The 14840-nt window shown below is 54.7% G+C and overlaps 1 protein-coding gene and 1 long non-coding RNA gene across 4 annotated transcripts in view; one reads left to right on the top strand and one right to left on the bottom strand.

The window, feature by feature from the left end:
• Gsg1l (GSG1-like) overlaps positions 1-14840 on the top strand; it is a 147756-nt gene that overhangs the window by 93876 nt on the left and 39040 nt on the right. For all 3 annotated transcript variants that reach the window (XM_005405145.1, XM_005405144.2, XM_005405143.2), the window contains exon 3: positions 10897-11008. In XM_005405145.1, the coding sequence (XP_005405202.1) occupies positions 10897-11008 (112 nt within the window). The remainder of the gene's footprint in view (positions 1-10896; positions 11009-14840) is intronic.
• Positions 6556-12888, bottom strand: LOC102008635. Its single transcript, XR_264086.2, has 4 exons — positions 12826-12888; positions 11563-11722; positions 10082-10213; positions 6556-7527 (listed from the first exon to the last, which is right to left on the bottom strand). It is a non-coding gene; the product is annotated as an uncharacterized LOC102008635 (long non-coding RNA).

The following is a 14840-nucleotide window of genomic DNA, read 5'->3' as shown; positions in this document are numbered from 1 at the left end:
CCCCCTGTGGTGGGTTCTCAGCCTTTCCTTGCCTTGGGGCTGAGTGGGGGCAGCTGAGCTGGAAACTTGGTACTTAGATTGCAAGGTGCCCCGTAAATGCCACCTCCGATTTGGGCCACTTCAGTTTAAAAGGCAGAATCCAAACACAGCAGCGCTAATGACTCAAGTGGGGAGGGCCGGGCCCCTTGGAGAAAGGGCGAAGAAATTGCAGTGATCTCTGCAAGAGATGAGGTTGAGGGCACCTCGGTAATTGCTGCGCTCCCCAAAGCCTCTCCAGATGATGCCAACTGCTCGCCACCCCATCTGTCCTCAGAGGGCAGAGCAAGAAATTAGCTTAAATTGAGGCTGGAAAGATTTAGGCTACGTGTACGGGGGAACTTTTAAAACTCTGAAATATGCTACCAAGAGAGGCTGCGGGTTCTCGAGAGAGTGGCTAAAAATAGCTCCTTCTTTAAAAATAGGTCTGGGCGGTTTTAAACATAGCTCAGGCGCCTCCGCTGCGGGGGGATGGTTTCAAGCGCAGGCGGCGGCAGGAGGCCCCCAGGCCGCAGCACACCAGCAAGAGTCAGCTCTGCTCTCTGCGGAGCCCGACACCTGGGTGCTGGAGACACGTGCGGATAAGGGATTTATCTGCCAGCCCCCCACCCCAGCCCTGCCAGGACGTGCCAGCCTGTAGGATGGGGAGCTCCCTTCTATGGCAGGCTGTTCTGGGGCTGATGGTAACTGGGTCAGACCCGACGGCCTCTCTTAGCTGCTCCCAGGGTGCCCCCGTTCCTGGGTCCCCTCTGCAGGTCCTGAGGACTCGCGGACATTCACACATCTCAGCAGCACTGGGCCATCCGTGGCTCCCTGCCACCTGCCCACCCCCTTCTGCATCTCGGTGCCCTGTCCTGCCACCTCCTCTCCTGGGAGGACCTCTGCTTCCTTCTTCCCGACCCCCGCCTGCCGTCTCTGCAGCCCCTCCTGCGCGCTCCAGCCAGAGGGGCCTTCCAAAAGTAGTTCCGGGCCAGGTGAAGCTCAATGATAGAGCACGTGCTTAGCACCCATGAGGCCCTGGTTTCATCTCCAGCAGCACAAACAAAGCAACAACTAAAAAAAAAAAAGAAAGACAAACATGTTTTACAATGACACAGTTCCCGCCCATTGTCACTGGATGAAGCCCAAACGGCCGGGACGACGTCTGGGTCTCCCGGGAGCACTACCTGAAGCCAACCACGGCACGCTCCACTGTGGCTTCGCAGGAGCCCCGTGCACTGCCTGCCCCCCCCCCTCAGCCCCTGCAGCTCAGCCGGGATATTACCTCCTCCGGGAGCCTTCTCTTCTCGTGCTTTGGAGGTGGGGGTCTCACTATGTTGCCTGAGCCGCTCTTGAATGCCTGAGCTCAAGCAATCCTCCTGCCTCAGCCTCTGCAGTAGCTGAGACTATAGGTAGCTTCTTCTGATCTCCCTCCCTACAGGCCTCTGGCCTTTCTCTTTTCGCTGCCCTGACTTGCAGTAGTGCCCGCTCTGTGCCCACTCGCTGAGTCTCTCCCCTCCCGCTGGGGTCCCTGGACGCCTGGCCACTTGTCCCCTGCCATATCCCCCACCTAGAAGAAAAACCTGGGCTGTCCCTCCGAGGAGCACTGCTGACTCACTTGTAGAAAAAGGCGCAGAGCCAGACGAGGAAATGGTAGTCAGAAGACAGACCCTGTGCTATATTAAAAATAATGGATTTTTCACAGCTGCCTGTCCCTCCTGCCCTGTCCCGCTCCGGCTCACCAGGGGAGGAGTGGGCCGAGCGGAGGCAGGGCCACAGCAGTGCTGCCCCTGCATCCGGCCCCGTGGGTGACAGGAGCGGTCCTCTCTGGGCTGGACGGCCGCAGGTGGCCCTGAGTCCCACCCCAGGCCACAGGTGGAGAAGGAGCCAGGTGAGGAGGGAGAAAATCAATCGTTCCGTGTTACAGAACAAGAGAAACAAAAGAACGTGGACAAAACCGCGTATAGATCTGCAAGTCACTTGTGAGACGTGCTAGACTTCGACAGCGCACGCTGCTCCGTCCTGAGTGCGGGCGAGCAAAACGGGCCCATGCACGAACAAAGCACAGCTCGCACGCCTTCCAAATTGACGGCTGCGTCATTCCCGAGCAGGCCACCTGTCGGTGACACCTGTTCCAGCTGCATGTGTCCTCTGCCCCGGAAATGCAGATGGCAGTCGGAGCTGCTCAGCAGGTTGGGGAGGAGGCCGGGCCACCCTGGGAACAGGTGTGGGGCTCCCTGGGGAGCAGCTGGGGCCGTCCTGACTCTGGCTGGGCCTTGTGAATGCTCCACGGGGGTGGGGCTGCTAAAATGGAGAGGCAGGACTTTTAGATCATGGCCCTGCCCCCACGGCACTCATCCCAAGTAGGCTAATCCACCCCCACCTTGCTTCTGACTGTATTATTAACTTGATTCAATAAAGGCATGATTTAGGCGTTTTAATTTGGTCTGTGGCCTCTCTGTCCTATGAGCTCATGATAGCCTACCTGGTATTGCACTTGAGGCTACCAATGAATAAAGTTAATTTGCAATTATAAAAACAGAAGAGGAAGGAGAAGAAGCCGAGCCTGCTTAGTGCGGGCCTTTAATCCTAACGCTGTGGGAGACCGAGGCAGGAGGAGGGCCAGGTTGAGCCCAGGTTCAAAATAAAAAATAGGCTGGGGATGTAGCTCAGTGCAAAGGTCCTGAGTTTAATCCCCAGTACAAAAAGAGAAGGGAGGGAGGAAGGAAGGAAGGAAAAGGAAAAGCTTAGTGTTCACTGTGTACTCCGAGACCTGCTGAAGGTCAGGCTGTCCCAGCCGGCTTCCCTTTGCCTCCATCCTGCCCCATCTTTCCATGCGGTCCAGCTCCTGCCGTGTCCCCGCCAGCACCTGGGAGTCTCAGGTCCTGAGCTGACACACTCGGGATGCTGGCAAGTCCGCATCAGGGCCCGGCATATGCAGGAATATTTATTTAGACGCAAATGTGCCCCAAGCGTTCTCAGTAATAACTTAGCATCTTTAATAATAAGCCCTATTATAAATTAATTAACCAGCTACCTCCCTGATATCTGCATTAAATGGAGCATGGAATTCACATAAGGCATTCAAACCCTGCAAAAGAGACCTGAACCAGCTGCCAGCCGAGTCCTGAAATCAGGTCACCGTGATCCCTCCGTGTCCTCACCCAGCGGCACCTCCAGCTGGAGAGGGCGCCCTCAGAAGGGGCCAGCAGGACTCTGGTCCACAAGACCTTGGGGGAGGCCCCAGCCAGACCCGTCTCCTCCCAGCGGTGGAAGACAATCCGCAATCCGCGTATCCTTGGCCCCAGCTCTGTCTACCCAAGCCCACCCCCCTCTCCCCACCTGAGCCCCACAGCCTCACCACCCGGGCTCATTTGAAATTCATGAGTGCCGGTCTCACAGGGCCTGTGACACTGCCCGGCAGACCACGCGCCCTTCCACAGCTTGTCTGTGCTTTTGCCCTCTCAGGTGAAAAGAACTTTCATTCCTTCGCACTCCCGAGCCACCCTGCCCCCAACTGCCCACCTTGCTCTCACCTGCGACCTTGGCTCCCCCTCACCTGGTGACCTCGCTTCACCCTTGCTTGCTGGAGAGGAAAGGAAGCAGCGGAGGACCCACTTCCCCCTCACAGGCTCCGCTCCCTGCTCCCTCGGTGAGGCACCCCGGCCCCAGCCTACCCGACCCCTGTGTTCTTTTTTTGGTACCTGGAATCAAACTCAGGACCTTGCGCTTGCCAGGCAGGCACTTGTGCCGCTGAGCTATATCCCCGGCCCAGCCCCTGTGTTCTGTATCCTCTTCTCCTCCCCTCGCTTCCTCCAGACCCTGCTTTTATGGATGCCCTCTCGCTGCCCTGCCCCACCTCTCCTTACGCGATCATCTGGGTAGCACGGAAACACGCTGTATTGGCCACCTGCGAAATCCATCCCAAAGCCTCATGCTGCACCCGTGATGATCACCCACTTTCCCGGTCCCAGGCAGCCACGTGCTTTGAAATCATTCTCTATCCTCTCTCTTATTCCCGACCTATTCCAGATGAGCTTCTGTCCTGGCTGCCTTGAGATAGAGCTGTCGAGGTCGCTGGTGACCGCCATGTGGGCAGCCCCAACAGCTAGCTACTCCTGTGTCTTCATCTCTGACCTAATGGCTCGCTCTGTCCTCGAGCCGTGCGCATCCCCTGGGCCTCGCCAGCTGCTCTGCTTGTCCTCCCACCTCCCAGGCCTCCCTCCCCAGATGCAGGCTCACCCCAGGACTCCACCCTCGCAGAGCCTCAGCTTGGGTCCTCAGCTGCATACTCCATGCCTCTGCTTGGAGAGAAAGTAGGCCTTTCCAGCCAAGATGGTCCCGGAAGGAGCCTGCTCCCCTCTGAGCTTGCTCCTTGCTCCTCCTCTTCATCTCAGCGAGCAGCGCCATCATCTTGTCATCACTCAAACCTACATGCTTGAGGCCATCCTGGACTCTAAGAAGCCTCACACCCGGGCAGGCCCTCCGCACGTCCTGGGCTTTGGGCCTTAGCGCTTGTCCTGTTGCTGTAACGGGGTACCTGAGAATGGGTGATTTAGAGAGAGCGGGACTTCATTTGGCTCCTGGCTCTGCAGGCTGGGAAGCCCGGAGCATGGTGCTGGCCCTGCCCCGCGCTGGGGTCCTCTTGCTGCGTGGCAGGGGCATCGTGCAGTGAGGCAGCTCAGGGGCCCAGCCCACCCTCCCAATGCACCTGAGCCTGCCGGCCTCCGGAAGGCCCCGCCTCCAAGTACCACTGCCTGCGGATTGGGGATGGAGATTCTGACACAGGACTCTGGGGACACACTTAAATCTCACCCCTCAGCCTCCCCACCCAGCCCCAGAGTGGCCACCAACTGTGGTCCAGACAGCACGGCCCTGGTCAGCCCCCGCCTGGCCCTGAGGACGCCCTCCTGCCTGTGGTGTGGGCCTGTTCTCAGGCCCTCCCCAGCATCCCCTATCGGGACATTTGTCCTACAAAGCATAAATGAAGGGGCAAAACCGTGGCTCAGGGATAGAGCGCTTGCCTGACACGTGGAGATCTGGCTTCCATTTCCGGCACCCCCAAGAGAACCAAAAGTATAAATCAGAGCCCTGCTCAGAGCCCCCACCAACTCACTGCACGAGTCTAGCTCCCGGCCCCCAGGCCCCGGCCAGCCCGTCCCTGCCTTTCCCTGCCCCCCAGGCTCCCGGCTCCCAGCCAGCTCACGAGGGCCTCACGGCCCCTGGGCCCCCAGCACTTGGCCTATTTTCTTTTCCTCCTGATACTTTTCCCTCCCGATGTTTTCCCATTCCTTAATGCTCTAACTGCCAACGTCTCTTCGCTAGAAGCACAGACCCGAGAGTCAGACATCTGTCCATCTCGCCCGGCCCCCCACCCCAGCCCACCCTGGAGTGTTTCTGGCTCTTAAAAAGGGTTCCATACATATTTGTGACCGATTGAATTAATGAGTGATAGGTGAAGAAACGATAACTGATGGAGAAAATTTGCCTTCTAGCCTTTTGCAGTCTGGTCCTTCCCTAACACATTCCTACAATCTAGACAGGACACCATTGTACCCCCCAGCCAGGTACTCCCAAGCATCCCATCGTCAGTGGTCATTTCTTCATTCAGTAACACGTCAAATGCTTACTGTGTATCAGGTGCTGGGTTAGGGCCTGGCGCCTAGTGAAAAGCAAAGCAGATCTTGTCTCTGGACTAGTGCGCAGACTAGTCGGCCAATACAGTGAGTCTCAGCCTCGTGTCCATTCATTCATTCATTCATTCACTCACTCGTTCAATGCTTATACAGGGCTTACTATGTCCCAAGTGCTATTTTAGGTGCTGTAGAAATACAAGCCACTTAATCTTCATACAAATCTATGAGGTAGGTGTCATTATTACCCCCGACTATAGGTGAGGAAACTGAGGCACAGGAGGGCACTCTTCCCAAGGTCACACAGCTGCAGTCAACAGGGCTGGCTGCCAGACACCCTCCCTCTCGCACTTGCTGCCTTCCCAGGCTCACTTCTGCCTCTCCACATCATCTCTTGGCTCGAATCCCACGCCAGCCCCTGCCCCTGATCACTAAATGGCTCCATCGGTCTGACCTGCAAGGGCAGGGCTGGGGCCAGGGCAGCATCTCCGCTCTGCATTCAGGGCGTCACCACGCCAGCCCAGCGCTGGATCCCTGCTCTCCATTGTTCTGCGAGGTCCTCTGGGGGTAGGGAGGAGCCGCATTCACCCCACCCAGACCCTTGGCGCTGGAGTTGGGAGATTCTGGAAAGCTCCTGCGGAGAGATCCCTGGGGTGAGGTCGAGCCAGGAAGAAGGCAGCGGCAGGAAAGTCTCATTCATTGAGTAGCTGCTGGTTTAGGAGGGCGGAAAGTCGCTTGGTAATTCTGATGAACTGGAGACACCCCTTCTGCTAAGGGTTCTCAGGACGGATGCTACAGGAACCTCGCTACAAAACGAACGTGCTTCTAGAAACACGATCGGTGGGTCCAATGTCTGAGGCAGAGTCTTTAAAATTCAAGCAGAGAGTCTCACCAAGGTATCTGTGAGTGAGTTGTAGTTTTCATTTATTGAGTTTTCTTAGAGCATGGCCTCTCCTACTTGGGGATAAATGGAATTCAATTGAGGAGTCAATGCCTTTCTAAATGAAGACTTTGGAAAATTAATTATTCTGCCCGCTTCGGGGGTCGCTGCAGGGTGTAGCTGGGAAGTTTCGATTTACGGTGCTGTGCTGTTTGCCCTCTCCTGTCCCTCTCCTAGCATAAAGCGGGCCCTCCTCATGAATGGTTCCCTTCCTCCGCAGTGATGCTCCGAGCGTCCTGTCTGCTGGGCCCATCCCATAGGCAGGGAAACCTGGCCCCTGAGAGGTCCGCTAACTCTGGAAGCCTCCGGAATGGACAGTGCAGAAGGCACGGAAGGAGCTGCAAGAGATGAGACTCTGAGAGCAAGATCAGGAAAGGGCCTGGCAGAGACTAAGAAAGGGGCCGATGCTCTACCCCAGGGACGTGGCTTCTGTGTAGGGCAGCAATTCCAGAAAGAGAGAGAACGTGGACAGCCTCGCTCTCCAGCTCACAGGCCCTGCTGTGTCATCATGACATCATGACATCACAGTGTAATGATGAAGGCAGTGTGGCCCGACTCAGGAGCAGGGGGAGAGGTCAGTGGGACAGGTGGCAAATTGGGACCACACGTATATAACACATGGGGATGGGACTAGGGTTCCGCTTGAGTGTCCTTTGTCTGAAGTGCTTGGGGCCAGAAATGTTTGGGATGTGGGCTTTCATCACATTTGGAAATATTTGGGACCCGAGTCTAAAGACAAAACTCATTTTTGTATCGTCTGCACCTGTTGCACGTAGCCCCGAAATAACTTCATGCAGTATTTTTCGTGCACCGGTGTATAGATCACAATGCGTCAGCTGAGGTCAGGTACAGAGTTTTCCACTTATGATGTCACGTCAGTGCTCAGGAAGTTTCAGATTGTGGAGCATTTTCGGTGTTTTGATTAGCAATCCTCTCAACCTGTAGAAAGGAGTCATTAAGGTCAGTGGGGAAGCTGGGTGTGGTGACATGTGCCTGTAATGCCACCACTCTGAGAAGCTGAGGCAAAAGAATCGCAAGTTCGAGCCCAGCCTGGGCAACTTCGTGATTTAGTGGCTCTCTCTCTATCCCCCTACTGTGTGTGTGTATGTAAAAAAAAATGGTTTATAAAGGGTTCAGAGCGATTAGCTAATCACTGTAAAATTAAGTTAGGCCCTAAGTCACACCATTCACTGAGATAAATTCCAGGTGGATTAACACAAATATCTATAGGTATGTTAGGAAAAGCACAGAAGGATGTGTTAATGATATTGGTTTTCTTAAAGGACATGGGGAGCAAAAACTAAAAAAAGAAACTGATAAATTTCGCTAGATCAACATAAAAACATGACAAGAACAGCACTGTTCTTATTTGCCAAAAGTTGGAAGCAATCAGGATGTCCTTTGGTAGGTGAAGGGTTAGCAAAACATAAACAACAACTGTGGAACATCCCGACAGTGGACTATTATCCAGTGATAAAAGGCAATCAGCTATCTGGCCATGGACAGACATGCAAGACCCTTAAGTGCACACTGCTCTCTGCAGAAAGCCATTCTGAAAGGGCCGTGCACTTAATGATTCCAACTATGTGATATTTGGAGGAGGGCACAGCGATGGAGACAGTAAATGTTCAGCGGTTGCCAGGCACTTGGAAGAGCGGGGAGAGAGGGATGAATAGCGGATTTTCATCACAAAATATTCCGTTCTAAAGTATATGGTAATGATAGCCGTGCCACCATACATTTGTCAAAAGCCATAGAATGTACAACACCAAGAATGAGCCTTAATATAAACTATGGATTGTATGAAAATTGCCTCATCCACCGTAACAAACATGCCACAGTAATGCAAGATGCGAATAATACAGCAACTGTGGGTGTGGGACTATGGGTTTACGGGAACTTTACTTTCCACTCAATTTTTCCCTAAACATAAAACTACTCTAATAATATAAGGTTTATTAATTTTAAAACTGGTACACAGGGGAAAAGACAAACAGTAAACTATTTGCTATCTGTGTCATAGACAGGATTAGTATCAGTATACATAAAGAATCCCTATCAACTGATAAAGAAATAGATTTTTAAAAATATGCACAAAGAAAATTGACAGAAGATACAGACAGGCACATCACAGAAGATGAAATAACAGTGACTAATAAAAGTATGAAAAGTGCCCGAACTCACTAGTAATAAGGGAAATATAAAATTAGAGTGTCAATTTTCACCACGCAACGGGCAACATTCTCAATGCTTTATAATATTATATACAGGTAAGGATTTCGGCAAGTACTTGAGGCAGTGCCTGAAGAAACCCCAGCATCTGGCACTGTCACCCACCCTCCCTAATAATTTCCTGACCCAAGAACTCTCCCAGCCCTGAAAAGCCACCTTCCTCTGTGGTCAGGGAGAAGTGACAAGTATCCTTAGGAGGCTGACCCCAGCCACGAACTCCAGACCACATTCAGTCCTGAGCTCGTGGCTGGGGTCACATGGTGGGAAGGAGGTGCACAGAGGCCTGCTGTGGGTGCTGCTCCTCTCCTGAGGCCCCACTCTGCACTTCTCCCCTCTGCTTTCACAGGCTGCGCCTCAGTAACTTGGAATTAACCACGGGGGGAGTGTTGGCCCCACAGGAATTGGCAAATGCTGTGCATTGGGTCTCCCCCGCTTGCTTTTTTTTTTTTTTTTTTTTCAGTTCAGCGACCAAACACCCACTCCACACACGGAAGCAGAGGAGTTCTCCCTGGGCTGAGCTCTAGGACTTGGGCCTCAGTCCCTCTCTGTGTCTTTCTTTCCTCCTCTCCTCCTCAGGAATGGGAAAAGAGTGATGGGCAGTGCAGGAAGGGAGGCGTGCTTGCTGGGAAATTTGGGGAGAACCCTGGTTTTGAGACTCTGTGAAGCCAGCCCCATCACCACTGAGCCATCCGCACCCCGTGCGACCTGATACTGACTTTGCACGCTCAGCTTCCATATTTTCCTCTGTGAAAGAGGAATAACTACAGCCAGCGGCCACCGGAGGGGCCACCACAGGGGTCACCCACCTTGCGGGTGTGGCTGGTCTCAGTCTCAGGCAGTGGTGCACACATGGACTAGGATACAAATGGCTGGCTTGGCAATGTGCAGTGAGCAGCTTGAACAACAGTCCCGAGCCCCAGCCATCCTACTTGCTTCAGAAGACTTGACAAAGATTAAGAAATAACAATGAAGGAGAGGAAGCCTGACCAAAGGCTTGGTATAAACGTGTGCACAAGCGCTGCCGGCTTCCTTTTCTCCTCTGATCATCTACCCTCCTCCTCCTCGGCAGCGCTCCTTCCTAAGGTTGAGTCCATACCAGCGAGCCAACATTGTGGCACCTGGGAGCGCTCTGAGGCCACAGCCCACGCCTTTCCCCTTCCCCTTCCCTACAGAGAAGTGTATCTGGTTCACATTAGTCGTGGTTGCAGTTGTAAGTTGCTCCTGCTCAGCATAGACCTGGGACATCAATGACTCCCTGTACCTGTCTCCATCCTTGGTGGGTAGAAGGGTGTGAGGCTGAGACAGGTGAGGTGCCCTGCGCAGAGCCACACAGGAACATTGTGATGGAAGAGGATTCACACTCAGATCCCCTGCGATCAAAGCCAGCCTGCTCCTGAGCCCAAAAAAAAAAAAAAAAAAAAATCATATTAAAGTCAACCCCTCCCCCCACAGGCATATTTACTTCTGCTACATCTAACAGTACCAGATATTCCTATTCCATTTCATTCTCTCTCTTTTTTTCTTTAACCTGCTATGTTCAGAATCTATGATGTTAATTTCATGACCCACTGGTCTAATGAGTCAAGACCTGTAGTTTGAAAAACACTCTCTAAGTTGTTTCCCCTGAATGACCTTTTAACACAGGTATTAGCCAGTCGTAACTATTGGCTAAATCTGGCCCCCTGCCTGTTGTTGTAAATAAAGTTTTATTGGAACACAGCCACACACAAACATTTATGTATTGCTTCTGGCTCCCTTCGTGCTACCTTGGCAGGGCTGCTCAGTGCAGCAGAGACCACACTGTCCACAGACTCTAGGATATTTTACTTGCCTGGCCTTTACAGATCTGTACATTGATCTAACTGTGCCTCCTCTGTTTTTGCTTCTCTCGGGCTGCCCTCGGCCCTGTGGCCCCAGCTTGGGCTCTTTGGCCAGCTTAGAGGCTGCCCCCTGGCCTGCCGTGTCCTGTCCCCACTAGCCACACTTCCTCAGGGTCCCCAACAGGCAGGCAGGCGAGAGGCCCTGGGGTGGGGATGGGCCCGCCTCCTCCTGATGCCTTTGTATTCCTGTCTGCAGGTCTCCTGGGGATGGTTGCCCACATGATGTACACGCAGGTGTTCCAGGTCACCGTGAGCCTCGGCCCTGAAGACTGGAGACCCCACTCCTGGGACTACGGGTGGTCCTTCTGGTAAGTGGCTGCAGACCATCAGGGTGAGAGCACTTTCAGGGCCCAAGGCTCCTGGGGGCAGAGGAGGGTGCGGCACCTCTTAGTCCCAGGACCTGGAGACACTAAAGTGGGGTTGGCAAAGTAGGGCCTGAGGACCTCATCTGCTCTCTGCCCTTAAGCTCAACCCAAATGATGAGCTGCACATTTTCAAGCGCTTGCAAACAAATCAAAAGAAGGACGCTATTTTGTGCCAGGTGAAAATTACATGAAATTCAACTTGCATTGTCCACGATAATAAAGTTTCCTTGGCGTGCAGCCCTGCTCACTGTGTGTTACCTACAGCTGCTGTCACACGGTGGTGACGGCACCGAGCAGGTGTGACAAAGCTGACCCTGCTCTGGAAGGTGGAGAGGGAAGCCGGGGAAGAGTCTAGTAAGGCCCAGAGGGTCCTGGACGGCCTTAGGGTGCAGAAGGGTCCCCTTAAGGGCGCAGTCAGCAGCCGGAGCAGGCACCGTGCGCAAGGAGGAGGCAGAAAGTCAGGGTGCTGTTGTGTGAGTGGTGGGATCCCCACTCACCTGAGCCAGGAGTGCTTCTTGGAGTGTATGATGGAAAAGTCCAGTGGGCTCGACCAGAGTGCTCTGGATCAGAATGCAAAAGCCCCCCTATGTCAGCGTCGGTGTCGGCGTCGGCGTCAATGTCAACGTCAGCACGAAGGAAGCTCAGTGGCTCATGGCCCTGGAAGCAGAGGTGCCTGAGTGCAGATTCTCCCCCTCTGTGGAAGTCTGGCCTGACCACTCACAAGTAGTGTCTTGCTCTCTACTGCATCACCCCAAAATCTAGTGGCTTAAAGTAGAACTCTACATGTTATTATCTTACAGTTGAGGGGATTGACTGGGCTTAGCTTGAGGACTTCATGAAGCTCCAGTCCGTGCTGATCTGCTAGGCATCCGAGATGGCCGCCCCGGCATGGAGGCTGGTCCCTGGGACAGTGAGCAAGGACGCTGCAGGAGGAGGAGGAGGCTGCCGGAGTTTGGTGCAAAGCCCCCGCAGCACCGCTGCGCCATGTTCTGCTGGTCACAAGGGACGGGGCCAGGCTCAAGGGGAAGCGAGGGCCCCCGGCGGGAGGGAGGCGCCCTGGGCCCTCTTTGGAGGGCAGCCACCCAGAAGGGGAAGGAAAGTGCCACGGAGGGGCCTTGGCACAGAGCAGATGCTCCAGGCCGGTACCCAAGGCCTCCAAGCCTGTTCTGTCACCTCCAGAACAGGAACAATAGCAAGGCGCGTTCACAGGGTGGCTGTAAAGCTTGTGTGAGACCAAGCTCAAAGTGCCTGATTAACGACAGAGATTGTCAAGGGTGACCCGGCTTTGGGCCACTTGCCTTTGCTGAGGGGCATGTCCCCCAGATGCCCAAGCGTCCGCATACCCCCTCTGGGGAGCCCTGTGCTGTTCCTCTCTCTGACTCTGTGCCTCACTCTCTCCAACTGGAACAAAGCCCAGGAGAAAAGGCCCTGGGGGCGACAAGCAGTGCTTGGCTTACTGGGCCAGCGGGACCCAGTGAGGACTGGCAACACCAGCTTCACCGTGCCAGGCCCCGCGAGAGGCTCCTTACCAGCTCTGAGCTGCCTCCGCCTACCACTGGCCCCCACTTCAGGGATCAGGAAGCGGATCCCAAGGGTCAATTCCGCTGCCTGGAGTCAGTCACCCACTTCGCCCCGCAGGCAGCAGGCTGCAGACTGCCTGCGCCCCAGCTGAAAAAGCTGGGGGATGTTTTGTTTGACCTTCCACAATGCTTTTAAATTTTGTGTTTGTTTTCCGTTGTCTAAAAAGATAAAACTCTTACCTAACAACCCGGCTTTCTGCTTGGTCTGGGCAGGTGGAAGATCTGCCTGTGCCTGGGCAGCCAGTGACCGTGACTGACCTTTCAATGGGCGTGCGCACTCCAACCCACCCCAGTCCCGCCACCCCCCGCTGCCTGGCACTACTCACACATTCTCTCTCGGGTCACCTGCCTGACCCTGCCTGGAGTGTGACCGTGTCAGCTGCCCTGGTCATGCCAGGACAGTGGGAAGTGAGTCCCACACAAACACTAGCTTCTTTTATTTTGTATCTACCCCAAACAGAAGAATGGAAGCCAGGCACTTTCCCCCCATGCCATGCATATAAAACCCTGTCCAGAAAGCGCACGCTGCGGGCTGAGGGAAGTGGGACATCGTAGAGGTGTACATGATAACAGCTAGAAGGCCCGGACGCGTTAAGCAGTTTGGCCCAGGTCCCATAGCAAGAGCAACAAGTTGGGCTGGGTCCCAGCAGGCTCTCCGTCCTGGCCTGGATGTGCCTCTCTGCCTCTGGTCTGTCTCTGTGGAGTTCAGGGCCACACTGCTGCCCTCCCCATGTCTCAGTCCCTGTGGCTCAGTGGGAGCAGAGAGCCTGGCCTGCCCCTCGTTGGGGATTCTGGGCCACCCCGGCCCTGTGTGCGTGCTGAGCTCACACGGCAGTAGGATGGTTCCTCAGCTCTGCTGCTGTGACCTTAAAGAGCCCGGGCCGCCGAGACCACTGGGGGGACTTTGCCGTGTCTGCTGGTGTCACCGGCAAGAGGCTGTGTGGTCGTCAGGGAGCTTGCTCTTGCCCGTGTCCCCTGAGGCAGGTGGCTCTGACCTCCTTTTCTCTGTAACTGCAACGGGGAAAGGGACGGGGCCGCCTGAAGGAGCCGTGAAGAAGGGAGCTGGGCCCCCTTGACTGACATTCAGCTCCCGGTGCTGTTGGGCTACTGAGCTCTGAAGGTGGTCTGGATTGGACATTCACGCCTTGTTCAGCCCCTAGCAGTGAACTGGTGTCCCTCTGGCCTGCAGGGGCCGTGGGCGGCCTCCCTTGGTGATCAGTCACAGCCCCCACTGACCTGGACTGTTTATCTCCCAATCTGTCCCAGCATTCCTCTGCCCTTGCCCCTGCAGAATTCCTGGAGGGCAGAGTAGGCTGACAACCCTTCCCTCATCACCGTCTTCTCCTCTCCTCCCCGTGTCCACTCCACTCCGGGCTCTGAAAACCAGGCCAACCACCTACATCTCTTTGCAGTGGCTCAGAACTCGTGATGCAAACACTGGCAGGCGCTCCAACTCCAGTGCCTTAAAACTGTGCCTTTGTGGGAGCCCTGGGGGCTGAGGGAGGAGGGGGAGGGGGAGAAAGGCTCCAGGGCATACCCGAGCCTTCCAGCCTCAGGGACCAAGGAGCAGTGGTTCCGTGCTGCTCCTTTTTCAATCGATTAATCTGTTTTCAAAGCCCCAACAAAAGCCTGCTTTCTCCAGCTGAAGAACCAGGAAAGGGTCAACTGGCGACAGAAAGCTTTTAGCAATAACTGCTCTACTCCACACACATCCTAGAAAAAAACAAGTAGCTCCAGCCTCCACCTGCACCAGCCAGGGATGAGAGCTCAAGTTTCAACCTCATTGGGCTTTAAGAAGGCACCCCAACCTCCTGCTTGCTGGAGTTGCACCAGTGTAAGCTGCACCCTTCACTGGACTGGACAGCCCACCTGCCCCCGAGTGCAGTGGGACCCACATAGAGAATATGGTCTTGAACCTCCACCAGGCAGCAGCAAGGTGCCCTTCTCCCTCTCTCCTGGCATATGTCAGAAGAAGATTAGTCAAGAGTGAAGACTTTTGCCACTACCTAGTGGTAATGAGATTATTCCCCTCCCATGATGTCAGTGTAGGCCACTTGGGGAGCAGTAATGAGCCACCTCTGCCTCACCCTGAGGATGGTGTCAGCAGAGACCCAGTGGGGAGCCGGAATGCCCACTCCTTCCTGCCTGGCACTTTCTCCACCTTGAATGTCAATGGTGGCCTAGTGGGAGAACTA

This window comes from Chinchilla lanigera, unplaced genomic scaffold, assembly GCF_000276665.1.
Source record: "Chinchilla lanigera isolate Chin_1 unplaced genomic scaffold, ChiLan1.0 scaffold00092, whole genome shotgun sequence".
Taxonomy (NCBI): Eukaryota; Metazoa; Chordata; class Mammalia; order Rodentia; family Chinchillidae; genus Chinchilla; species Chinchilla lanigera.
Note: the sequence above shows the minus strand (reverse complement) of the source record. Positions and strands in the feature narration are given on the sequence as shown.